Source organism: Henckelia pumila, chromosome 4 (assembly GCF_033568475.1).
Source record: "Henckelia pumila isolate YLH828 chromosome 4, ASM3356847v2, whole genome shotgun sequence".
Lineage (NCBI taxonomy): Eukaryota > Viridiplantae > Streptophyta > Magnoliopsida > Lamiales > Gesneriaceae > Henckelia > Henckelia pumila.
In genome coordinates, this window is record NC_133123.1 from 651921 (window position 1) to 677569 (window position 25649).

The window sequence follows — 25649 nt, forward strand, 5'->3', positions numbered from 1 at the left end:
AAATTATATTTTTGATATTGTTATTATTAAATCTCATGAAAATATTCTTGCAGATTTCTTAACAAGAGATGGAATGCAGTGACGTGGATTCCATCATGAAAATGCAGAGGCATCTCAGGGAACAACTTGGGTTGCTTCAAACCGAGTTCAACCAGTTAGTCATTAATGCTGAAATGGCTGGCAGGTTACAACAAGCCGATCGGATCAAAGTATCTAATCGTATTACTGGATGTATGCAAGCTCAAACTCAACTATGGGCGGCTATTCAAGGGCCAATTGTTAAAGCTATAGAGAAACCATTGGTTTCTCATAAACATGATATGTTAAAACCATTGGTTTTACAAGAAGAAAAATTACAGCCACTGGTTGTAGAACAAAAGGTTGAGGATTCCAAAACCCAAGAAACAAGTGCTAATCTATCATCAACTTTTGATGAATTGGATGAAGCAACAATTGATGAGAAAAACTCATCAAGTCAACCCTCCGCCTCTGGGATAAAAGAGGAAGAGATCAATCTTAGGCCCAACACTGACAAGGGTAAATCTAAGATTGATACTAATCCAGCTATTATTTCTCCATTCCAGGTTTATCAACAAAGGTGGGAGAAATTAAAGACAAGGAGTGAAATAAATTCGAACACTTGCAGGGTTGATGTTGCAGGAATATATCCAAGGGTTTGGCTAAAAAACAATGTCAATCCTAAGGATGTAAAGCTCTGGTATGAATTTGGGGCTTTGACCTCAGTTTATACAACGTCGCCAAGCTTCCCGGAGATATCACAGTTATCAAAATGGATCCAGGAAGCAGTTCAAGAAACATGGGCAAATAATGATCATTTGTCCAGAAGAGATGTGCTAGAATTATATTTCTTCAGTGCAGCTCCAGAGCCAACAGGAAAAGGATCACACGAACAATTTCATTTCATCAAGCTAAGGAGACCTGATTTGACGAGCCATAAATTTATCAAGGATCCTAAAGCTGAAGAAATACCCTTGGTGTCCACTTTTGGAGAAAATGAAATCTCAACCAGAAGGGCATGTGGTATTTGGGTCTGTCTCACCGAGATGGACAAAGTCAAATTTCCGTTCAAATTCTACCAAAATTCTGTGAATGGATCGTTCCTGTTAAACACAATGACAGGAAAAACTACGGCTTTCGCAGAAGAACTCTTCGAAAAGAAGAGAAACTTTTTGTGGAACAACAAGCTGCCGGGGAGTAAAGAAACTCGTCGAAAAATTTGTAACATGGCTCACATAGGAAGATGGTCAGAGGTTATCTGCCCAGAATGTCCTGATCAGAAGGAGCCAGAGTTCGGAAAAACATTCAGACCCCGAACGGATCGAAAAGATTTTTCCGAGACAAGCAAAGGTGGACAGGGACCACCAAAGATGCATTTTTTCAGGGGACCACTGCAAAAGCAGAAGATGCCCCGACAAGAATAAAGAAGACATGTGAGGAGTATAGAGCCAAAAGAAAAAGGACGACATGTGACTCCTCCACCAACAAACGATGCCATCAATAATGGCATAACAGGACAAGGTGGATAACGGGTGATTCATCCACTAGCTAAAGATGCCATTAATAATGGCATAGAAGGACAGGACAAACAGCTGTAAGATTCCCTGAAGTTTCTCGGTGAAACGAGTGGAACCTCAGCTATAAATACAAGCGTTCAAGGAAGCTGAAGACATCGATCATTCCCTTCAGTTTTCTTACAAATAAATTGTTGTAAAATTTCTCTTTCTATTGTATAAATTTTCTTTTATGTATTTCAAGAACAAGGCTACTATGAGTAGCTAAACAAGTTGTCTTCTCCTCTTCAAAGGAGTTGATTTATGTAATAATATTATGTCTGAATAATTTTTCTAAAGTCTCTTGTTCTTTCATGCTCATATTTTATACTTAAATTCATATACCATACGCCTTAAGGTAGAAAACGAATTAAGGCTGTGCTGGGTGTCGTTGAAGGAGCTTGTGCAGAAACCATCTGTTGCGACTGCGTGGTTGGAGTGTGAGGAGCACTTCATAAAACTCGGCAGGTATGACCCGACGACACTATGGTCAAAGAGGTTTTTGAATTTAATTCATCTTACGGAAGCATGTTGGACCCTAATCCAGAGTATATCGGCTGGAAACCTTGCGTAACCAATAGTTCGGCTTAGCCTGAACTGGTTTGATAGGTAAAACAATGCCACGTACAAAGGATTAAATGCTAAACACTTTATTAAGACAAATTTGTGGACCACTAGGGAGTTGAAACAAAGAAATTGGAGTGTAGGGAGTTAAGAGAAAGAAATGTTTGGGTTTGGGGATTTTAAAATAATTTTCCCAAGTATTAGTGTGTGTATATATTTCCCTAAAAAAAAAATTAGTGTGTGTATATATATATATATATATATATATATATATATATATATAAGCTCACGTGTTGGACCTGCCGAGACAAAACCTATTAGGGTTTGGAGATTCATGTCCGATCTACCAGTTTCTAAATCGAATAGAAAATAATTATCGAGGCTCGTGTTTTTCCAATTTCCTCCTCAATTAGTTGAGATTCGTATCCCCTCATCCATAATCCGTTAAATACAAAATATCGAGAGATTCCATTGATTTAGCACAGCGCCGTTGGATAAGCATGGCTGGAATAAGCGATACACCGGCGATTGGAATTGTTTTGGGCACCGCTTATTCATGCGCTGCGGTGTGGTGGCCCGATGTGAAATTGGCGATAGTGTTGTGGATTTTGCGGCATTGAAGCCCACTAATACTGTTTTTGGTGAGATATTACCCCTTCCAGTTTCTTCATTCATTCCCCCGTCTTGATGGGTTTCATCTGGATTATCAATGCTATTTACATCTAATTTTCTGTCATAACGTGTGAAATCTTTTGTATTAGACTGTTCTAATTTTCTGCGCGATTGTGAGAACTAAGAATATATGAGTTTAGAATGAAATATTTAATACTATGGCAATTGCTTGGACTCTTCGTTGCGCACAATCAGTCTAGGCATTTTTTTTCTTGTGTCGATAATTCTTCTGCATATCATGCTAAGGATGCTGTTCTTTACGGACTGTATGGTTTTTTATTGAACAAGAAAACTGCTGTCATGTGATGCATTTGGATGATATTATTACTCATAATATCTCAGTAAATAATGATTATGCGTTCTAACTTACTTTGCAGATATTAAGAGATTGATTGGTAGGAGATTTAGTGACCCTTTGATCCAGAGTGATCTGAAACGCTGGCCTTTCAAGGTCATTCGTGGTGCAAATGATAAGCCCATGATTGTGGTCACCTATAAAGATGAAGAGAAACAATTTGCTGCGGAGCAGATTTATTCCATTCTTCTCACCAAGATGAAGTGCAGCGCTGAAGCTTTTCTTGGATTTAGCATTAAAAATGCAGTCATTACTGTGCCTGCATACTTTAACGATGCCCAGAGGCAAGCAACCAAAACCGCTGGAATAATTGCTGGCTTCAATGTCTTGCGTATCACTGCTGAGCCAACTGCTGCGGCTATTGCCTATAGTCTTCGCAAATCTTCTAGCTCAGATGTAAAGAATGTTCTAATTTTCGACCTTGGTGGCGGTACTTTTGATGTCTCACTTGTCACAGTGGTGAAGGGTACCTTTGCTGTAAAGGCAATAGCTGGTGACACCCACCTTGGAGGAGTTGATTTTGACAACAGAATGGTGGATCATTGTGCTGAAGAGTTCAAGAGCAAGCACAGAAAAGACATTATAGACCCTCGTGCATTGAGAAGGTTGAGGACAGCTTGTGAGAAGGCAAAAAGGTTTTTGTCTAATTCGCGGAGTACAACTATTATGATTGATAGTTTGGATGACGGAATTGATTTCGAATATCAACTAACCCGTGAAAAATTTGAGGAGCTCAACATGGAATTGTTTAAGAAATGCATCGACCATGTGGAGACTTGTTTGAAGGATGCCGAGGTGGACAAAAGAAGCATCCACGATGTGGTGCTTGTTGGTGGGTCAACCAGAATTCCAAAGGTGCAACAACTGCTGCAGGAGTTCTTCAATGGCAAGAAGTTGTCAAAAGGCATTCAAGAGGCAGTAGCTCGCGGTGCTGCAATTCAAGCTGCGAATTTGAATGGTGAACATAATCAAGAGATTCAAGAAGTAGTATGGACGGATGTCACCCCTCTCTCCCTTGGTATCGCAATGTCAGAGGATAATATTTGTGTTGTAGTTCCCAGAAATACCACAATTCCTACCAAGAAGGAAATATTAGTAACCACTACCGAGGATGACCAAACTCAAATAGTATTCCCTGTGTATGAATGTGAGAGGCCTACAGCAAGCGGCAACATTCTGTTTGGTGAATTTGTTGTATCTGGCATTTCTCCTGCTCCGAGGGGTGCCGCTAGGATAAAGGTGTGTTTCGAAGTTGATACCAATGGCATCTTTACTGTGTCAGCTGAAGATGGAACAACTGGTGAGACTGGCAGCATCACGATCAGCGGTGTTAAAGGCGTCTTGTCCAAGAATGAGATTGAAAGAATGTTGGAGGAAGCCAAGAAATTTGAGCTTGACGATAAGGAGCAGCAAAAGAAATCCTTGGCAGAGAGTGAGCTGGAAATTTGTATTTATGGCATCAGAAGTCTTGGAATGAACAAGAAACGTGCTGGCAACTCACCACTTGCATATTGTAGAAAAATTAAAAAAATGAGATTGTATCCTCCATCAAGCGGTTGGATGAGCACCAAGCTGTAGAGGGGCAGATTTGTTTGAGAATAAAAGAAAGAGGTCGACTATCACCTGGGATCCTATCATTAGATTAGCTATAGCTTAATGTTGATTACTAATTGATGGAGATTAATTTGGTTTATGTTTCGTGTTAGAATTAGTTTACATAATTAGACCATTTTTTTTTTTGAGACTATATGATTGGATGTTATTGACCCAAACATTCAAGTGTTTGGCTTTGTACACAATGATATTTTAGTTAATCTTTTACTTGTGTGAGCTTCGTAGATCAGAGTGTCCGCAAATTTACAGCCAAAAAACTAAATGACAGATTGTTTCACACGCTTCTACTGATGTTTAATTTAGACAAGAATCTTTAAATACATTAAAAATTATATAAGTGAGAACTTATAGACCAGTAATTCTCTACTATTTCTGTTTGAGAGAAGAAGATAAATTTTAACCTTGGGTGTATGGGGTTGGGGCGGGGTAACTCCCATGTTGGAGGCTTCACCAGCACTACCCACCCAGTTGATTTGGTTAAGGTTCGCATGCATATATACCTTCATGGTGCAGAAACTTTCTGGTGCAACTTGAATTTGGGAGTTCGTTTTTTACTCTCATGAAGTCTTATTCAACCTGTTTTGCAAAGGTGAGTGGAGTTGGTTAATAACAATTATGTAAAGTTCAAATTTTTGTCATGTCATCTGGGAATTTTAGTTAAAGAGGTAAAAAAATTTGTTGATAAAATCCCCTCCTTTGTTGCTAGAAATCAATTTAAGTTTTTTCTGGAATTTGATTTCTAAAGTTGTTTTTTCGGCTTCTAATTTTTTAGATGGCATCAAAAAGTAAGGAACAATATCTGAAAGAAATGGAACTATACATCTTCTCAAAAGAAAAAAAAAAAAAAAAAAGAAATGGAACTACACAAGCAAAAAAAAGATGAAGAATCAGCTCACCTATAGGCATTAACAAGGCAGTGAATATGCAACTACTTGAAAAGAAATAGAAGACAGAAAATCTGATTAAGGTTGTCTCAATTGCAACTACTTGAAAAGAAATAGTATGAAATGTCTTATTCTAACTAAGAGATAGGTATAAAGTTCCCCGAACTACTGCCTCAATCACTCTTCAGCATGACTGGGCTCCATATAGTCTGCAAGCGCCTTCTTTTATTCATGAATGTGTTTGCGTCATCATCGTATTTATGTTCTTCCAGCCATCTTGTTGCATCTCCTATCTCTTCCATAACAATATCAATCTCTTGCACCAAGGACGACTACAACGAAAAGGATTTTTTATCCAAAAGAAAAGATCTTGCCTCGCAGGTATATTTCTCAAGCATCGTTTTTGTCTTGAAAACCTTGCTTAACTTTGCAGCATGGAGTGCAGCCCCATGAGCAATAGCATCCTCTGGTGCACGTACTCCGTGCAATTTTCTTCCCTCAAAAAATTCTTGAATCAGCTGCTTCAACTTGGGTATCCGGCTTGAACCACCGATCAGAATGATATCGTCGATCATCGTCTTGGTCATGTTTTTATAGTTCAAACAGCTTTCAACATGTGAAACGAATTCCTTGAACAGCTCTGAATTCAATTCTTCAAATGTCGAATGTGTAACTTTTGATTCAAAGTCGATTCCTTCCACGAAGGAATCGACTCTGACAGTGGCGAAAGCTGCAACAGAGAGGACCCTCTTTGCCCTCTCACAGGCTGTTGGTAACTTTGACAAGGCCCTGTGGCTTCCTCGTATGTCTTTTCCATGTTTTTGCTAAAAAACTCCCACCAAATACTCCAACATATTTTTGTCAAAACGTCTTCCCCCTAATTCAATGCTCCAATGTGCATTAGTCTTTGTCTTATCCTCTATGATAGAAATACCAGTCGAGCAGCCTCCAACATCAATCATCAACACATTCTTTGCTTCACGGGGCAGCTCATAGACGAGGGCAACGGCTTCCTACTGTTGGTACCGAAATAACGGCATTAGTCACCTGGTGGCCCAGAGTTCTTCGGCTATCTTCTTCATCTTACTGAGAATGGCGGCAGAGATTCGTTCCGGGGAGATTCTTCTATGATCAGTGAGTTCAATCATCGCCTTATTATCATAATCTGATTTTGGAACCACCTCAAAAGGCCGATCATCTTGTACAACAACGTCATTAAACTTTCTGCCATGAGTCTTTTGGAATCTGAAAAATTGGATGAAGCATGTTACACAATGATAATTTATCACTTGACCAGATTAACAAAAACACAAGTATATTAATGGAAACAGATCATTTGACTATTTGCTACCCAGAAGCCTTTCGAAAAACTACCAACAAGAATTCGAAGTCGATCAATGCTGTTCACTCGAGATTCATACATGATCTCCGCAAACCACAAAAAAATAAAAACACGAGTGAAGACAGGTAATCACACTGAAAATTACTCTAAACCTTTGGAAATCCCAAATGAATCCAAACATAATAGCTGTCGATAACCCCATCTCAGATGTGCTCAAAACACAGAATTTTAAAAATGTACCTAAAACAGTTTCGGAACACTAGAATAACAGAAAACTTACCAAAAATTGTATTTTTAGGATTGGTTAACGCAGCATCAAATTCACCAACCCAATACTCATTCTCTCCAAAGGTAACATAACAAGGCGTCGATGTGCTCCCTAGAACATTTGGCACTATTTCCAACTTTCCTCCATCGGGCAGACAAACAGAAACACGAGAATAAGAGCAGCCCAAATCGATTAAAATCGCCGTGTCGATTCGAAACTCTGCATCGTCCTTCATGGTGGATGAATCGATTTCAATCTCTGGAAAGTCATTCAAGATTCCACTTTTTTTATTCAAGGCGATTCTGATCTCTGTATCCTTGGCTGAATCGATTATAATCTCTGGATTGGCCGAGGCGATTCCAATTGCAGCTACACTTTCTTCATTCATGATTCACAAATCGAATTATGGAGTGAAATCGTTAGAAAAGAGCTTAATCAAAAACCCTTTCTTGATGAACTCTCGTTGATCGTTAGAGAGGGAAACTGCTTTCTTTAAAGAGGGTTTAAAAATGGACGGAAGGGTGAATAGAATTTGAATCTCATAATATCTCAAATAGTTGGCAATTTATATATTTAAATAAATTAAAATCTTAAAATAATTGTTTTTTTTTAATAGTTGGCAATTTATATATTTAAATAAATTAAAATCTTAAAATAATTGTTTTTTTTTTAAAAAAAAAAAACAATTTTCTATAGTTCTACTATATAATATAACTCAGTGACATACACACAGTCATTATTCATTTTTTGGTTAGATATGCAATCCTTTTCTAGAAATTTATTATAAATCTTACTTTCATAAAAAGATTTGGACGATATGACTTTTACGAATTTATTATTTTGGATTGCAATTAGTGGAATACTGATTTTTCTAAATAATATCTTTATTCGATTTGTAAGACCTTTATTTATATCAATAATACATTTTTAATAATGATTTATCATAATACTTTTTTTAAAAAATATTTATACTAATACTTTTAGAAAATTATGAACTGCAGATTTTCTCACCCACAATATGAATGCCTCATCTGTAACCTAATTAGACATACTTTCCACAAATAACATGATACACTTTATATTCATGAGCGAAACAAGATAAAAAAACATGTGGAGAAAATAGATTACCCCCCTTTGGGTGTCTGAACAATAAGAAGATTTGTTGTCACCAGAACAAATAATGAGTAGATACTGTGTTCGATGGTTTCAAAGATTTATATGTATGAGATGAAGAATCTATGATTTCTATAAAAGGTAACACAATTATAAAAATAATAATAATATTTTTTTAAGTAGTAGACTCGTCTAAAAAAATTACTAATTAGATTATCTTAGAATAATTATATGATAAATTAATGGTGGTGGTTGATAAGTAAAAATCTAATTTAAAATGGTAGATTGTAATTTGAGAGCTATGCACTTTAGCTTATACATTATTTTTAAATCACAAAATTATCTCAAATATATTTTAATTAAAAAAAAAACTATTTTGTCAAGTACATTGAGATATATAGCTTCAATGGTGGCTTTTCGATTATTTACAGTTCAAACACCACTTCAATTCCCTACTAAAGGTGCATCAATCTTTTTCAAAACTGTTTGGTTAAAAAAAAAAAATTTGTGACATACTTGCACTTGTTGCTGATTTTTGCGGTAATTAAAGAATTTTGGCGGAAGAAATTGTGAATCTATTGTACGGTATAATTCAATTTGTAAGTTGTCGCCAATATTTTTGCAATTAATTAATGTATGAATTTAGCAACTTCATTTCTTAACAACACTGCATTTTACTCGGCCCAACAAGAAGGCATGTATTATAAAACGATAGATTACATTTTCTTCAAATCAATAAATAACAAAGAACAGAGTTGTCAAGATTTACTTAGAAATCTTGATGAATCCAACATGCGCAGGGTTGGCGACCTTCACCAAAGTTCCAAGCTCCGGCACTGACAAACACTTAGAAGACTCGGCCCTATAGAAGATTAATCTCATGCATTTGCAGTCCTTTATGCATTTATCTCTACATTGTTGTAATCGTCGGTGTAATATTCAACACCTACCACCTTATAAAAGTTCACATTCGCTCCGCCCTTGCAAGGCGGCAACGAAGGAGGCGCACATGCATTGCTCCACCCTAACAAGCCTTTGGGGCTTGGGACACGCGACACATTGATCTGCATCACAAACTCCCAATGATCCACATCTCTTCGGCAACTGGCACTCACTTGCTCGCCCTTCATCTCTATCAAACAGCACATATGTCACTTCCAACGCCCCCCAATCCACGTTTTCATCATGTGTATACGTTCTTAAGTTACCATCAATATCGACTCTTTAGCATCGTGTATGTGCTATTGTACTTGGGGCGGGAAAATATGTCCGTTCCGGAGCTGTCCAAGTTGCTTAGATTGAATGAGAACCCGAGCTCGAACCCATAGTTTGCATCGTTCTTAGGTTCACAATAGAAGACAAAGAAAGCCAAAGCACCCTTGCCATTTCCAAACTCATCCGACTTGTAATAAATCCAGGGCTTTTGTGCATTCTTGGATTGATAGTACATAGCCCAATACCTTTTCTCCATGACGAAGGAGTAAGGCCCATTAGAGGGTTGTGCTTCCGACAACCGGCTGACGAGTCTTGTTGGGCCGCCTGCAGCCCTTAAAGACTGGCCCACTAAGAGAGTGTCGGTTGGGTGATCAAAACTTTGCCAAACATACTTCCCTTTGCTATCATATAACACCAAGTTCCCATTTGGAAGCAAATTTAAGCCCACCACATCTTTGTTCGCTGTATTTGTTTGCCACGCCACGGAGCCATCCACGTCGGCTAATACCAAATTTCCATCCCTACCGAAGGTGAGGGTGGCGTTCTCTTTGACCGGATTTCCCCTGTTGGCATCCCAAACCCATCTCATGATGGATTTGGATCGACGATGCCCCATCCGAAGTCCTAGGATGAAAGCATTAGGGGTTGAGTTGTAGAAGCATAGCGTAAATGGGAAAGTAACAATGTCTAACACACGATAGTCGGCCAAGTACTCGACGCTGTACTCGCCGAAATCGCCTTGGTTGACATACTTGAATGTTCCCGAAGGAGGAACAATGGCTTTAGCAAAGACGAATGAGGTGATTAGTACGATGAGAAATGAAAGGCAGAGTGGGGTTGACATTTTTGTTTTGGATATGCAATGAATGGATCGATGGTGATTCTATATTTCTATAGAAAGGATACACTGATCGCTAGCTATATATAGATGTAGCTGGCTTCCATGTATTTAACTTGCTGCATTGGAATTCAAATCCAAATAGTGTCTTTTTATTTAATATGCTGCTACGTTATTCGAAATAAGAAATCTTACCCATTCAAAACCTGGGTCTGGATGTGGTGGCCGCATGGTGCATGCTAGAGCTAGCTAGCTTGTTTTCAACTTAATTCATCAGTTAATCTATGGGTGAATTGGTGTTCAGTTCCTAAATCCAAAAGCAAATTAAGAATCAGTCCCTTGTCAGAAAAAATTTGTTTGCACTCCCTGGACCCACATTATTTTTCTCGGATAAAATTAAGTACAAAACATTGAAAATATGGTACAAATACAAGATATTTGAGCACTAATTATTCAAGATCGATTACAAAAAATACAATTTTGAGTATAAAATCTAAACATCTTTATTAATGTGAACTTGCAACATGTGTTTGAGTACTCAAAAATCATATATTTGTACCAGATCTAACATATTGGGTACTCAAAAATCACATATGCGTACCATATTTTAAATGTTTTGTACCGATTTTCATCCAAATAAGATAAATGTGTTATTAATATCAATATTTTTTAGTACTCGAAAATCATATATTTATACTAGATCTAACACATTTGATACTCAAATATCATGTATTTGTACCATATTTTTCATGTTTTGTACCAGATTTCATCCGAAACTAAACATGTGGGCCCAGAGAGTTTAAACAAAGTTTTTTTCTGACAGAGACTGATTACCAATTTAAGTTTCGATTTGGAAACTGAATTATAAATTACGGTTCTATTATAATTTGGGCTGTGATTTGACTATTATTTATTTATATATATATATAAAGAAAGCCAGTTCATAAACGCGTGAAGTTTTAATTTTATAATATATCAATTGTCGAGGTAAGTTAGCGGATAAGAAGGCGTCCGTGGTGTTAGCTATAGCGTGTACAGTCTTTAGAAAGATCGATCCAAGCAATGCAAGTTTCCGCAGTCAACTATAAATATTTGATTTTATCGTGTAATACTATTAAGTGTATATATATTTGTTTGTAGACTTTATTGTGATTGTTGAAGATAAAATTATTTTTTCATATTACTATTGGATAAATGATACATTAATGTAAATTTCATAAAATAATTATTACAAGATGTTCTTATGTAATTTCATTTTATCAAGAAATTTATATATCTTGATAATTTTAATTGAAAAGAGGCCGTCCGGTTGAGTTCTATTGTACCCATCGGTCATCACTTAAAAATGCTTGTGTTGGTAACTGTTTGGTTCTACAGTTGACAATAAAACTAACATTTTTCACGATTTTGGATTTGCTTGAATTGCAAGTTTGTGCACTTTATTCGGAGAAAATTAGTTGTGGAATAGTATATGATTGTACATGTTGATATACAATTTAAAAAATTTGAATCGCATTATTAATGTTAGTTATAATCATTTTTTTGTTAAGCGATAAATCTTTCATTCTATACTAAAATATAAGAAATTAGTTTTTTTAATATAAAAATGACGGTGCGTTTTTTAGAAAAAAAAGGATAAAGGTTTTGGATAGCTTTTTTCTAAATAGTTTATCCAAAAGTATAATGAACTCATTGCAATAACACTTTATCTTTTTTAATTTATTTATTTTCGAACATTTATTGATTATATATATAAATTGTATACATATCATTATATTGGGATTAAAAATGACAAGTGGATACGTGGGTTTGGGATTAAGAAAGGGACCATGGGCCTAGTTGCAGGATCGTGCCCAAAAGCTGTGGGCTGCCCACTATAGTTGAACGCTAGCATAGTACTATACAAGCATAGAAAAAAGTGGAGTCCCTTCCGGCCTTTTCTCTTTAAATTAAAATAAAATTAAGATTTGGCGAGAGGTATTTTACTAGTCGGTTAATGATATCTAACAGCAAAGAGTCAAAGATTTGAGTCTATAAGTGGACAATTTTGTGGACTTTGATGAGAGTTAAAATGTCTGCCCACTCAAAGGAAAAAAACAAAGGTCTCACGGGCCCCATCAATAGCTGGTGATCCACCATGTGAGGCTTTGGTTGTGAAATTATTTCCATACTAGCTGGGACTCAAATATAGTTGTACGTAATGTAACAAGAGGATGGTTGGCAAAAGTTATGATCTATTACAATCTCGTTGATTTCCCCTTTATATACTATTAATTAAATTTAATTTGTTATTAAAAAAAACATTTTGGTCCGACTTGGTTATATCGAATTATCAAAAAATTCAAAATGTTTCTACATATACATCTCTTGTGTTTCATTCGCTGATATGTTTGAATTAATGTAATTTATTCATTTTTAGTCAAAAATAGATTTTGTCGAGATGGATCAAGAAAATTTATGTGCATATGCGACAAATGAAAGTGGGAGAACCCCATGTCTTAAGGAACGAAGAAATAAGATCATTTTAGGCTTAGAAAAGAACATAGGGCATTGACAAGAAATATAGAAAGCTACACAATTTTGATACTATCATGATAGAATTACTCCTCTCCCCTCTCACCATGACCATTATCGTCACCTCCACTTTCGACCAAAGGTCAATTTGATAGAAACTTGAAGCCCAAAATCGTCTTTTCACTTTTATGGCATAACCAAATTAACCAATTCATCCATCTGGAATACCTTGCAGAGTTGGCAATGTCTTCCTCTACCTCCCCACACACACACACACACAAAGGCACACTGGCCACTGCACTGAGTATATTTATTGACTCTCTCTCTCTATCTCTCTGCAGTTAATTTGCTGCAATTCCCTACCTAATTTCTCTCTCTCTTCATCATTCCTGCTTTTAATTCATCGGCAATCATTTTGCATTTGCTTGCCTTTCTGTGCCACATTATGATTGAGATGAGAAAATAATCAGCTGTTTCAGTTCCTGTATTTCTGTGCTTGTGTGTTGAAACGATGCCGTTGGTGAGAGTGGAGGTGAGGAATGAGTACAAACTCGGAGCGCCCGAGTTGTACAGAGAGGCGAACAGGGAGGATCCAAAGCTGATTCTCCAAGGAGTCGCTGTCACTGGCCTCGTCGGTGTTTTGCGCCAGCTTGGCGATCTAGCTGAGTAAGCTTTATTTTTCCTTCTCTTTTTTCGTTGCTTCTTTTTCAGCTTTTTGATAGTTTTTAGCTGTATTTAGTATTCATAGCTTGATTTGGAAACTCTTGTTTTTTTTTTTTTGGCTCACGATTTTGGTTTGGTTTGGAAATATCTGTATAATACGGGTATTTTTCTGTGTTTGGTTAGCATGAGAAGTACGAGTGCTAATTAGGGATTTTGTGGTCGCGTGTTGGGATGAGAAATTTGATTCTGGTTTTGAATCTGAATGCATGGACTCACATCCTTTCGAATTTAATTTGATTTATTGCAAATTCATTGAGTAGGCTATATTCGGTTTAGATTTGATTTTGCTAGCAGTTAAAGATTGTACAGGCATTTTAGGATGGTTTTAGCCAAGTGGCAAGTTGGCTATATGAAGAACATTAAGGGATGTAGTGTGCGACCGTTTTGGAGTGAATTCAAGCGAAAATAATTGGAAAAAAAATATCTCACATCTGGTTGTTTATTTTTCTTTTACAATTGAGAGGTGGTCCTGAAGTCAACTGACTTTTGCCTTTCCGGGCTTGCATATTAGTGCCTTTTAACTGAGACTTGCTTTCAGAATTTGTTTCGTTTTCTGAGCCAAATAAATAAATGTGTTTGACACCACAATGTTCGTTATGAACACTATTAAGAATTCTAGACACTACAAAAATTTCAGCTGAAATTGCATTCTGCATATGGAAGATTTGCAGCCGAAGTTTTTCACGGGTTGCAGGAAGAGGTGGGGATAACATCTTCGAGAAGCCATAAATTGATGGCTCGTGTTCAACAAATTGAAGCTGCACTATCTCCACTTGAAAAGGCTGTTCTGGCACAAAGAAGCCACCTGCACTTGGCTTATACGGCCGGTATAGTTTATTCCTCACTTTGGGATTATTCACTCTGCAATCCCTTAAATTTATCTTGGCAACCACCCTTTGTCCCTCCAAGCATATGTAACAAGCTTCCATTTTACCGAATTTTATAATATGAGCTTCATAAATTTTTACTCTTTCCATTCATTTCCAATGGGAAAATTTGACCACAGGTTATAATTGGCATCCTCATGTTCGGAGTGAACAAAATCACTTTATTTACAGTGATGTGCCTCAATTCATCATGGATTCTTATGAAGGATGTCGTGGCCCTCCATGCTTGCACCTGCTTGATAGGTATGAGAACTCTATAAAGTTTTAATTCCATCCTGGCCTCGTGAATGAAGCATGCGCTTTCTTTTAGGTTTGACCACGGGGGCCCTGGATCTTGCTTGAAAAGATATTCAGATCCAACTTTGTTTAAACGAGCATCAGTGGCTTCTGGTGAAGCAAGTATTGAGAAAATTTTGAAAGAAGAAAATGGCCGAAAAATTAAGGTATTACTTTTGAAAACATACATCGACTTGACTTAAAAGCTTAAACTGTTACTTGAATTCAATGTATTTGTATTTCATATTTGAGCCGCATTTTTCAATTGCACTTTTCAGTGGCAAAAGCTTTTAATGTTGATACATGACCAATCCATTGATGGTCTTGTCTTGTATTTGGGGCTGTTAGATTGGATTATCTTTGCATGAAATTATAATACCATCCACCAAATTGTACTCGGCTTGAGCCTTGAATGGTGGTTCATATCTTACACTAACCCTTCTTACAAGGATCGCTATTCTTCTCAACGAATTGGGTTTGTGAAGATAACATGTAAACAATCTTAGATTTAGTGAATTTGTTATTTACTTGCAAGAGAAACAAATAAATGGAAGAACCCAGAAGGAACATAACACTTTGTTACTTCTTTTTATGTAAAGGTGATAGAAGTTAAAAGATTTTGTTTGACTTTTCATGATGTTGCCTATCTGAAACATGCTAAGATGTTCTGAAATTTGAGCAGAGAAGAAGGTCATGGCTCAGTGGTGGCAAAGTGTCACAAAGAGCATCATTTTCCAACCATAGTGGCAGGTAAAGGCTGTTTATTTATGTTCTTCTCTTGAAGTTGAGCTGGAAAAATGAATAAAGTGAAGAGGGATGCTGATTATTTGTTTACTTTGAAATCTACTGTTGTTTTATGCGATAGGAACTAAGTTTTGTGATTTTTGAACTTCGCAGAGTGCAGTTCACTCAGGTTAATGTTGGTGGACCCTCTTCCCCTTCTCTAACAGCTTCCTCATATGATGCTACACTCAGATCTGATTTGTGTGAACAGTCCAATTTAGAGTTGAGAAATGGGTCTAGTTTTGTTGATGGTGATTTCTCTTTTAGTTACTCAATGCAATCTGAAGAGCTAGAGTCTAGAGCGTCAATTTCTTCTCCCATTAAGAGCCAAGACGCTGATTTTTTCAATTACAATCTTTGTGAGCAGAAAGGTACAGATGTCCATGATGATATTCAGGTCAGTCTATCACAAGAGCAAGCTCACAGCAGTTCATCTTCTTTGACTTGCGATGAGAAGACAAAAATGCTTGAGCCTATAGCAGAGGACCATGTTACAAGTGGCATAACTCAAGAAGATGATCAAGATAGAAATACAGAGTCATTTTCCCTAAGTTTCGGCATTGAAACTAAAGGTGGTAAAGTAGTTAATTTGGAAACTGCACACGCAGTGGATGCCAAGCCTACTAATGAAGCTATGCAGAATTTGGAGTCTTGTGATATTAATCTTGATGAAATTGAAAGTGAAACAGATCAATTTGTGGATGCACTTAATACCATTGGGTTAGAGCCTGATGATGGACAAAATGAGATCAAAAGACATAGTTCCGAATGCCAATCTCCACATTCTGAATCTAGTGTTTTAGCCCGCAATAATATGGTAAACAATAGTATCGAACATGATCCCACATTGTTTTCTCTAGAATTCCCTGCTACAGCTTATTGTTCTATTAATGGAGTAACATCCAACAGTGAATTGCCCTCGGTGGTGGCGGTGGACAAGGATGTACAATTAGATCTAAGAACTGGAGATTCGATGACTTCTAGCAGCCCCCAGAAAGTGAATTATATCGAGAACGCTGATATTGATGAGGGAACCAATGTAGAATCTGTTTCATGTACAGTATCATCTAACTGCATGGATGACAACATTGATGTAGGCACTAGTACAGAAACTGTTCCATATATAGTATCTTCCAATTTCATTGAAAATAACTCAGGGGTTGCGAGTATTGATAGACCAAGGAGCAGTCCTGAGTCTCATAAACCAGCACCAGAAACTTCTAATGTTTCTCCTGTTATGTTCTGGACAAATGGTGGCTTACTAGGACTTCAGCCATCAAAGCCACCAGATTGTGGTTCAGCAAATGCTCTTCCACCATATCCCTTGTCCCCAACAGAAAATTCTGAAGACTGTCTAGATAGAGGTGGTTCTATACGCCCAGAGTACCAAGAGTGCGGTTCACCATTCAGGAAGATATCTCGGAAAATTCCACCTGTTGCTTTAGAAGTTAAAAATAATTCTGTATATCCAAATAATAACAGCACTCGACCCAGTTCATTGGCCTCTAGAAATGATCCATTAGTCAATTCAGTGTTCAAAGCTGAGAGCCATCAAGAAAATGGCAGAAATTCGTCTCAAAAGTTTGAATTTGGAACTACAGGTGTGTTTTATAGAAAACTATTGCGTGGTGGAAATGAAAATGACAACCCTGTCAGCTATCAGAATGCTGGTGACTTCGAGCAGAAAAATGGCGAAGATGTAGCATGTCGAATAATTTCCGGGCGAAATAAAGATCTGGTTGGGTTTGGATCCCCAACACTATCACCTTCTGCATCACCTCCACTTGAGCACATGAAAATATCATTTCAACCAATTGATGGTTTTCAGGCCCCCAAGCTCAAATTAAAATTCCCTGATGGGAACTATAACAGTGAAAGCAGAAGGATTGTCTTTCCTTCATTTCAGTTGGTCCCTGAGGTTTCCAGCATTCAGCACAATGATGTTTCAGACTCTGATGATGACATTTTCTATCAATCATCGCCATCTTTAATAGATGAATTTCCAAGTCATCAATCTGAATCAAATTCTGAGAACTGGGAGTCTGGAGAATCTCCCTGCAGCAAGGACCCTGACTTATACGATACCTTTCATCGAATCTCTTTGACGGATTCTGTTCTAACAGTTCCAGGTCCTTTTGTTGAAAATGGTCTGCGAAATTCTAAATATTGTCATTCTTCTGATCTTCAGCGTTTGGACACTGAAAATCCCTCATTCAAGGAGGATCTAGGAAAAAATGCCAGTTCACATGATCTTTTGTGGCCAGAATGCGCGCTTGCTTCTACTACTACACGTCTACCTCCTGTACAGTGTTGCAGTATGAATTCTCATCAGAATGCCATGGAAGATGAAAATAAGTCAATGCCTGAAGCATCTAAATATGTATTTAGTCTTAAGCTTTCAGCGTCTACAGTTTCTCAGCAACCTAAGCCAGCCCCATTGAATCAAGATCAAATCACGGAGACCCAAGATATACAGAATAGCCAGGTCTGGTGATTAGAATCTCCTTAAAAATTCCTGCCCTTCCGTAAAAAAAATTAAGTTGAAAAAAGCTGGTCTAGTGATTCTATTTTTGCATACAGTCATCATGCTTGCATAATTCCAATGGACGAAGGGATGCAGGTCAAAGTAACTGTAAAGATGAAATGGGGGACTTCCTGCAGCAAATAAGAACTAGAGTGAGTTTCCATAAACTGGAGCTATTATTTAAATTTTGATTACTTATTAAGTTTCAGTACATTGCATATACATGTACCAGGGAGATGGGTATGACTTTGGTAGCCATTTCCTTTTATACCTTGCTGGTCAGCTCCAGCAGCTTACCCACCCTGTAATCTGCCTAAATTATACTCAAAAGTTTTCTGTGATTGTTATTTGATATTGCATTGAATGTGACGTTTAGAACATGAGTTGTTCACCGTATGATTTTTGCAGTTTGGTAGAATACTTCAGTCCTTACTAATTAGTGTTACTTGTCCTGAAAAATGAATGTGTTCATGGTCCTCTCATGTTATCCAGTCATATATGTGTGTAGTTGTTGATGAACTGAACTTCTTTGCTCACTATTTTGTAGTGTGGGCTCTTCATAAAAAAAATGATTCTCATCCTTTATATCTCATCAAATGATGAGACGCAACTTGATCCGTGATTGCTTGAAGATCAACATTCTTATTGTTTACTATGTTCCAATGCTAACCTGTTTTATGATGTCAGTCATTTAATCTGCGACCAATTGTGACATCAAAACCAGCTGCATCTACGGGTACCCAAGCTCATGTCCAAGTTACTGCAATTCTTGAAAAGGCAAATGCAGTTCGTCAGGTATCTCTCTCGCCCAATCCATGAATGCATTTACCTGTCATGTTTTTCTATATGTTCAATCTTGTCTCTGGTTCAGGCTGTTGGTAGTGATGATGAGGAAGACAATGGTACTTGGAGCGACCCTTAAATTTTCTCATTTCATGATGGTGCCAATGCCCTCTGAATTTTCAGGTTAGGCGAAGCCGTTGTATCTATTCAAGATTAACTCATTCCTTGTATGTAAATAATTGATTGAGCTCTTATGTGCATCACAACTTCTTCTTCTTCTTTTTTTTTTTTTTCAAAATTAAAATGCTGTAGCTGAAAGAAGTCGAAAACAATTTTTTCCAGACTTTTGAAACTTGTAAGAAGTAAAAAATCACCCCACATTCTTCAATTACAAATAAGTACTGGAAATAGTGAACTTTATTCATTGAACGCTACACTTACATGTCTCTCTCAGTCTAAAACAATGGCATGATCCGTCACGATGACTAAACCATCAATGTCCGAAAACATAAAAGATTTAAAAATGGGTACTTTTATTGAACCCATAAAATTCGAATAAACATTAACCCAAGAAACAGCAAAATTTATTCAGAATCAAAATACAAAAATTTATGTAGGATAGGATGCAAATTTGTGTGCCTTGATCTAAAAGTCTTGATCAATATCCAACTCCTTGAAGAGCTCAGAACATTCTGGCAGTGCCACTTTCTTGGCGAAGCCAAGGGGGTTAGCATTGCGGGTGTTGCCTTGAATACCATTGTGAGTGGTGAGTGTGATTCTTGATGCTGGTTTATGTGCCCATCCTTCATCTGGGAGATCATCACAATCAGGCCTGCTGCTCTTCACCAACGTTATTTCGCATAGTTCTTCATCGTGATTACCCTCGACTGGCAGTCGATAGTCTCCCTTGTCATTGGTTTCTCCCTCCACGCTGTATGTTATATTACCTGCTGCTTCTCCTCTGCATTCCAATCGAACCTTTGCCCCTGAAGCGATGAAACAACATGATAATTAATCTTGCTCATATATATGTGTTGTCTTTGCAAAAAGATAAACTGGGGTAATCCAAATGTTTTTTTAGATGTTCCTGAGTTGGTGGTTTTTGGATCTCCTCTTGAGATGCATGCATGGTACCTAGAACAACATTATTCCTAGATCCATGTGATTAGTAAGAACATCAAACATTATTCCTAGATCCATGTGATTAGTAAGAACATCAAGAAGCATATGGAAATGAATACAGTGTCGTCCTAGCTAGAGATGGTTGGTTAATGTCAATTGCAACAAGTGAAATCCAGTTGGTTAATTTCGCGGATCTGCCCGATATTATATTTCCTAGAATCACATAATTCATTATACCTCCCATAGGCTCGCTGAGTTTATTGATGAAATTGGCTCGACAGACTTCACAATAGACCTTTCCTTCAACAAAGAATCGAGGGGTTGCAGAGTGGGCGATGCCAGGGAGACACATCAAGCATAGAGCCCCAGCGAAGAGGAGTGCAACTTGTGTTAGCCTTGCCATTTTTAAGTTGTCGTATCTTTCTCGAGTTTTCTCGACTCTAGCTCTACAGATGGTTCTGCTTTGTGTTTTGTGGGGAGGTGGGTTTATATATATTTCTATTTGGTAGTTATATACGTGAGGTTATGGTTCAAAGTTTGGTCTCCAGTACTGGTTGATAACTTTATTTGGACACCCATATTTTGTGGGAAACCAAAACATATATGCAATCTCTCCCCTTAAATAACCCATCCTTTTAGGAAAACCATAAGAAATCTGAAATCCCTCTCCCAAATACACGCACTCCGTCACAATCATAACAGTGGTCGTATGTCAGATTCATCGCCAATTTTGACAGGTGAAATGACCAATGACGATGAATGTGATTCATCGCCAATTTTGACAGGTGAAATGACCAATGACGATGAATGTAAAACCAGAAATTTCAGCAATCAAACAAGAACCCAAACAATAATTTATATGCATCTACATGAATTAAAAAATATAATATTCTATATATATATATACAAAGGATAAATGAGTACACTCGTAATGTTCCTTTTTCAACGTACTAATAATTTCATCAAACCCCGTCATCACATTATAGAGCAACCAGTAGCATTGTCATCGCTAAACATGGTGCTAGTCCCTTCACCGAGGATAGTCGAGGAAGGTGGCTGCCGATAGTATCCATGGTTGTGGCCATTGTACCCGTGCTCGTAATAGTTGTACATAGAATGTGGCTCAGCCAAGAAATCACCGGTAACTGGACTGTTTCCAGAGTAGTTTTCGTAGTGGTGACTGTATTCATGGTATTCTGGGTTGTAGGGAAATGGCCATAGCTCTGCATTTCGACCCGCCCGCCTCACTGCTTTAAGAACCTTCTTCACATCCGTCCAGCCAGTGACTGTCACCTTTTGCATTTCCATATCTATGTCGATATTGTCCACTCCTGCCAAATATATTCATCGATTCCTCAATCAGTAATATTTTTCTAGCGAAGAGTGCTCAAAACACATCTAACAAGGACCCCAAAACGTGTAATTGAGGTTGGATAATTTTTATGGCGTGGTGCAAATCTTGGAAAACACTTGGAACAACAAATAATATAAAATTGGTTTCCTTTAGATGAGCACTCATGATATATATCATTATATTATTCAATTTATGGTAATAAAAATGGAACGTTTCACGAAAATCCTAGAACAAATTAAACGTACCATCTACTTTGGAAAGAGCTTTCTTTACTTTGCGTTCGCATCCAGGGCAGTCCATGTTCACTCGCATCTCGACAATCTGAAACAGAAAAATGTCGCCTTAATTCCCATTACTTGATCGGCCTTATTGATAATTGAATGTAGACCCACTGCTTTGATTGATCGGAAATTTAATTATTAGATTATGTCAAATATTGAAATTTTGACATGAAAGATTTTCCCCCTTTTTTTTTTTAGAAAAGGATTTTTCGAATTTGAAGCTTACTTTAAGCTTCATATCGAGTGGTTTGTGCATGCATGCATGCTATAAACAACTTATAAATGAAAATGATTATTTAAAAAATGTGCAATATATATTCTGACCCTAGCTTAGCTAATAATTTAATATTTATAACCTTAACGGTCCTCGGCAACTTGTAAATACTGGACTTAAAGAATGCATTTCTCTTATTTTGTAAGTTGAGTAATTAAATACTCAAAATAGTACGTTCATCGCTGGTTTTTGTTGGACAGGCGGTAAGTTGGTAACGTTTAATTTAACGTACGTAACCCAGGCAAGAAAAGAGAATGTTTTCTTTTAGGTTCTTACAGCTAGTTTGATGTCTTCTTTTCAATAATATTTTCCACCTTCAATTCAATCCTGAGAATGTAAGAGATGCATGGTTCTTTATCGACTCTTACCATTTCTCAATTAATGGGAGGAGCTGCATGCTATAGAATTCGGCTTGACACACCCAATATAAAATCTCGAAAATATGCCTATCTCAATGTTAGAAGAGATCTAAGAACATAAGGGATGCAAACCCCCCATTATAAAATAGAAGAGAGCTAAGAACATAAGGGATGCAAACCCCCCATTATAAAAGAGAGAAAGAAAGAAAATACAGCATGAAAAATTTTAATCAATGGTTTGCATTGATAACCATTTCGATGAATCGGAAAGCATGCATGCAGATTCATGAACACAGTGCGAGTTCATGAATGTGTATCTTTGTAGAAAGAACCGAACTTACTGTCGTCATATTGAGATTTGAGAGTAGAATTTACAGAATCGGAGCCGATCTTAAATTTGTTTCCTGCAATTTGTAGGCCAAATATATACTTATGAGAACGTAACTTTCAATTTATATATAGGCAAGAGGGTTCCTGTACTTGAATATTGAGTTTCAATAATTGTTGGAGGGCCTGTATTTAAAGGCTAAGTTTGATGATATTATATATCAAAACAATTTTTGATACGCGTACAACATGGTAAGATTTTATTTATTGATTTCTCCTAAGAAATAAGAAACAAATTATCACAAAGGTCAACTGCATAGCTGGTTTTGTATATTAAGGATTAAGGAATAAGGAAGCATGCAACGAAACATACGGAAGCACAATATTTGAAATGGTCCCTTCGCTTCCTTATCGAAGAAATTACACTGAAGTTGCTTTCATCGGTTGATGGCGTACTGCGTACAAGTCTAATTAATGTTTTATGTATGAAATTAATGAGTTGTTATTATAAAAAAAAAAAAAAAAAAGATTTTTTCCGCTTTAAATGGCATGAAGCCTGCCGGGAAAAATTAAAATTTAAGGAGAGAAAATATCGATTTGTCAATTCGATTATCAAAGGTTGTAATTATAGTCGAGCCAGTGAATTATCGGAAAACAATTGATAAATTATGTTCGTGTTCGACATTGAATGGCAATGTAAACCTTGCAAATAAAGAAAGACTTTAGTGGAAAGAAAATACGAAAAATAAAAATAAAGAAGAGTATTCGAAATGCAATAATGTCAATTTTCTTGTAATTTGACATCTGTAAATGACATCATACAAATTGTGCGATAACCGAAGCTGCATTTCTGTCGTAAATCAAAGTCAGTTGTCTATGAAAGATCAATTACACATTTTTAATTTCATTTTTTTATTAAAAAAAAGGAAAAAATAGTTCCCGTGTATAAAATTCAAGTGTTTTCGTTGCATTATTTATGAATTTTTCACACGCATATATATCTCTACTATTTTATAAATGGTTGAGGTGGTTATAAAAATTATTTTGAAAACACCAATTTTATTTTTCCTTTTTTAGCCCTTTTTCTACACAATAACCTTTATATTAAAAAAAGGGTTGACCCCGAAAGGGACCTCATTTCATATGAGTCAAAGTTCATTGGCTCATACGGAGGTTAAATCAAGAGATGTGCACGAGCCGTAGAAACCTAAAGAAGAAAGCAATATGACACAATAATCTTTATATTTATCACATTTCGAGTGACTCATTAAATCAACTGCTCACGTTTAATTGTTTAATTATTTTTAATTAATATTTTGATTAATTTTTTAATCTTTCACTTCTCAATTCTCACTCCACGTTGCCATAAATATATATATATATATAACTAGTTTTGCTATCCTGATCACCCACCGTACTCACATAATGTGTCCATCATGAGGTGTCACTCAACTATTGGACGCACAATTCATCACATTCAATAGTTGAGTGCCACCTCATGGTGGGCACATTAGGTGGGCACGGTGAGTGGGCAGGATAGCAAAATTGTATATATAACAACTCAAAGTAGTGAATGTTTATTCAAATTTTGGAGCCGATGGAAAAAATTGGACGATGGTACGATGAAATTTATTCCCAATTTCTAAGGCTCACCTCCTATATTTCATGTTCATCGTCTCAATTCTCAAATGTATTAAACCACCCACCCATCCCTCCTCTCTTGCAAATTAAAATTTTGTTAATGTTATGTTTACTATGTGTACACGTTGCACGTATGATTCGTTATATTTTTTGAAAAATATTTTTATTGCAAAACAAAATTTGTAATATATTAATCTAGATTTCCAAACAATGAAAACACACGAAAATTTATGTGACTATGTCAAAATTTTAAATAAATTATGAATAAGATTAAATATGAGGAAACATTAGTGACTGATTATGCGACTTCCTTTATACAAATAGATTAAGTTCAAATAATATAATATTACAGATTCTTTTCATAATTCATCATTTAATAAATGAATAGATGTTTTTTTTTCCTTTTCTGAAAGAAAGTAGGTGTTTTTATATATAATGAAAAAATGTAAAGATTAATCGGGCTTTGCTATAATATATGTAATATACTATAGAAAATAAAATAAAATACTATAGGTGATATATAAAATTGAATAAAAAAATTCAGGCCGAGGAAATAAATGTACTTCGTTGAAACCGATGACGATGATGTCGTGAAAAATCGAAAGTTCAGCGGGGAATGCAAAGTTCTAACGTTGGTTTCTCCATTACATGCTTTGTTTCTTTCGTAGCAATCAGTCAATATAAATTCCAACGATACCAAAACTTTCAGAACCCACAAAACTCCCGCCTTGGGTATCAAAGCAGAAAATCGAGTTCAGCAAATCAACAATGGCAGAACGTGAAGGAGCAATAGTAAAGAAGGGCCACGAAGAAGGTCTTAAAATGGCCGTAGCCATCCTCGAAGAATTTGAACTCCCACGTGGGCTACTCCCCTTAGCAGAAGTAATCGAGGTAGGATTTGTTAGAAGCACTGGATACATGTGGATTCAGCAAGCCAAGAAAGTTGAACACAATTTCAAGATGATCACCAAACTTGTTAGCTATGATACAGACATAACAGGCTACGTCGAAAAGAAACGAATCAAGAAGTTAAAAGGAGTTAAAGCCAAGGAGCTGGTTCTATGGCCGCCAGTAAGTGAGATCAAGTCAGATGATCCACCTACAGGCAAGATTCATTTCAAGAGTCTTGCTGGTATCACGAAAACGTTCCCCGTTGAGGCATTTGCTGCTGGCCAGTAATAACGATAACTCTCCTGCAGGATATTTGCCATGAATGAATGATGTTGTGTAATGGTTGATGCCTCAGTTACGTTCTATTTTCATGCTACTTATCCTACTTGTGGGCAATAATACTCTGAGGCATGTTTAATTAATGGTAAAGTCTATTTTCATATGCTTGATGCAAGAAAATGTTCTCTGCCAGGC

General features: G+C 36.7%; 6 protein-coding genes and 2 pseudogenes across 8 annotated transcripts; 3 read left to right on the top strand and 5 right to left on the bottom strand.

The window, feature by feature from the left end:
- The first annotated feature begins 2445 nt into the window (after positions 1 to 2445).
- LOC140865274 (heat shock cognate 70 kDa protein-like) lies at positions 2446 to 4983 on the top strand (annotated as a pseudogene).
- Positions 4984 to 5640: 657 nt separating this feature from the next.
- Positions 5641 to 7692, bottom strand: LOC140867552 (uncharacterized). Its single transcript, XM_073272624.1, has 2 exons — positions 7283 to 7692; positions 5641 to 6905 (listed from the first exon to the last, which is right to left on the bottom strand). Exons 1-2 carry the CDS (start codon positions 7656 to 7658, stop codon positions 6805 to 6807), a joined length of 477 nt encoding a protein of 158 aa, XP_073128725.1. The 5' UTR covers positions 7659 to 7692; the 3' UTR covers positions 5641 to 6804.
- On the bottom strand, positions 5834 to 6615 carry LOC140867585 (heat shock 70 kDa protein 18-like). The gene is made up of 3 exons (XM_073272648.1): positions 6595 to 6615; positions 6077 to 6484; positions 5834 to 5992 (listed from the first exon to the last, which is right to left on the bottom strand). Exons 1-3 carry the CDS (start codon positions 6613 to 6615, stop codon positions 5834 to 5836), a joined length of 588 nt encoding a protein of 195 aa, XP_073128749.1.
- A 1381-nt stretch (positions 7693 to 9073) lies between the features above and the next one.
- On the bottom strand, positions 9074 to 10469 carry LOC140867265 (epidermis-specific secreted glycoprotein EP1-like; annotated as a pseudogene).
- A 2603-nt stretch (positions 10470 to 13072) lies between these two features.
- LOC140859903 (protein SCAR3-like) lies at positions 13073 to 20284 on the top strand. 3 transcript variants are annotated; one of them, XM_073262517.1, is made up of 10 exons: positions 13073 to 13616; positions 14337 to 14500; positions 14680 to 14803; positions 14871 to 15003; positions 15519 to 15586; positions 15734 to 18104; positions 18200 to 18295; positions 18831 to 18938; positions 19015 to 19109; positions 20266 to 20284. In XM_073262517.1, exons 1-9 carry the CDS (start codon positions 13462 to 13464, stop codon positions 19063 to 19065), a joined length of 3270 nt encoding a protein of 1089 aa, XP_073118618.1. In that variant the 5' UTR covers positions 13073 to 13461; the 3' UTR covers positions 19066 to 19109; positions 20266 to 20284. The 3 variants fall into 3 exon arrangements, with proteins under 3 accessions (XP_073118618.1, XP_073118617.1, XP_073118619.1); XM_073262516.1 differs by lacking the exon at positions 20266 to 20284 and having other exon boundaries at positions 19015 to 19280; XM_073262518.1 differs by lacking the exon at positions 20266 to 20284 and having other exon boundaries at positions 13511 to 13616; positions 14311 to 14500; positions 19015 to 19280.
- Positions 19326 to 20570, bottom strand: LOC140864622 (olee1-like protein). Its single transcript, XM_073268906.1, has 2 exons — positions 20286 to 20570; positions 19326 to 19912 (listed from the first exon to the last, which is right to left on the bottom strand). Exons 1-2 carry the CDS (start codon positions 20449 to 20451, stop codon positions 19572 to 19574), a joined length of 507 nt encoding a protein of 168 aa, XP_073125007.1. The 5' UTR covers positions 20452 to 20570; the 3' UTR covers positions 19326 to 19571.
- A 316-nt stretch (positions 20571 to 20886) lies between these two features.
- LOC140867225 (heavy metal-associated isoprenylated plant protein 29-like) lies at positions 20887 to 22814 on the bottom strand. The gene is made up of 3 exons (XM_073272302.1): positions 22658 to 22814; positions 21648 to 21723; positions 20887 to 21379 (listed from the first exon to the last, which is right to left on the bottom strand). Exons 1-3 carry the CDS (start codon positions 22664 to 22666, stop codon positions 21024 to 21026), a joined length of 441 nt encoding a protein of 146 aa, XP_073128403.1. The 5' UTR covers positions 22667 to 22814; the 3' UTR covers positions 20887 to 21023.
- Positions 22815 to 25052: 2238 nt separating this feature from the next.
- LOC140867588 (uncharacterized) lies at positions 25053 to 25463 on the top strand. Its single transcript, XM_073272655.1, has one exon. The coding sequence runs from the start codon at positions 25053 to 25055 to the stop codon at positions 25461 to 25463; it is 411 nt and encodes a 136-aa protein (XP_073128756.1).
- Positions 25464 to 25649: the final 186 nt, after the last annotated feature.

Coding starts and splice junctions, on each gene's coding strand:
- LOC140867552 (XM_073272624.1), bottom strand. CDS start 7,658: ATGAATGAAGAAAGTGTAGCTGCAATTGGAATCGCCTCGGCCAATCCA. Junction 6,906..7,282: donor TCCTAAAAATACAATTTTTG/GTAAGTTTTCTG, acceptor CCAATTTTTCAG/ATTCCAAAAGACTCATGGCA.
- LOC140859903 (XM_073262517.1), top strand. CDS start 13,462: ATGCCGTTGGTGAGAGTGGAGGTGAGGAATGAGTACAAACTCGGAGCG. Junction 14,804..14,870: donor TGCTTGCACCTGCTTGATAG/GTATGAGAACTC, acceptor GCTTTCTTTTAG/GTTTGACCACGGGGGCCCTG. Junction 18,939..19,014: donor AGGCAAATGCAGTTCGTCAG/GTATCTCTCTCG, acceptor TCTCTGGTTCAG/GCTGTTGGTAGTGATGATGA.
- LOC140867225 (XM_073272302.1), bottom strand. Junction 21,380..21,647: donor AGCTCTTTCCAAAGTAGATG/GTACGTTTAATT, acceptor TATATTTGGCAG/GAGTGGACAATATCGACATA.
- LOC140867588 (XM_073272655.1), top strand. CDS start 25,053: ATGGCAGAACGTGAAGGAGCAATAGTAAAGAAGGGCCACGAAGAAGGT.
- LOC140864622 (XM_073268906.1), bottom strand. CDS start 20,451: ATGGCAAGGCTAACACAAGTTGCACTCCTCTTCGCTGGGGCTCTATGC. Junction 19,913..20,285: donor ACTCAGCGAGCCTATGGGAG/GTATAATGAATT, acceptor TCATCGCTTCAG/GGGCAAAGGTTCGATTGGAA.
- LOC140867585 (XM_073272648.1), bottom strand. CDS start 6,615: ATGTTGGAGGCTGCTCGACTG. Junction 6,485..6,594: donor TGTTGGAGGCTGCTCGACTG/GTATTTCTATCA, acceptor GGAGTTTTTTAG/CAAAAACATGGAAAAGACAT. Junction 5,993..6,076: donor ATGCTGCAAAGTTAAGCAAG/GTTTTCAAGACA, acceptor TTTTCGTTGTAG/TCGTCCTTGGTGCAAGAGAT.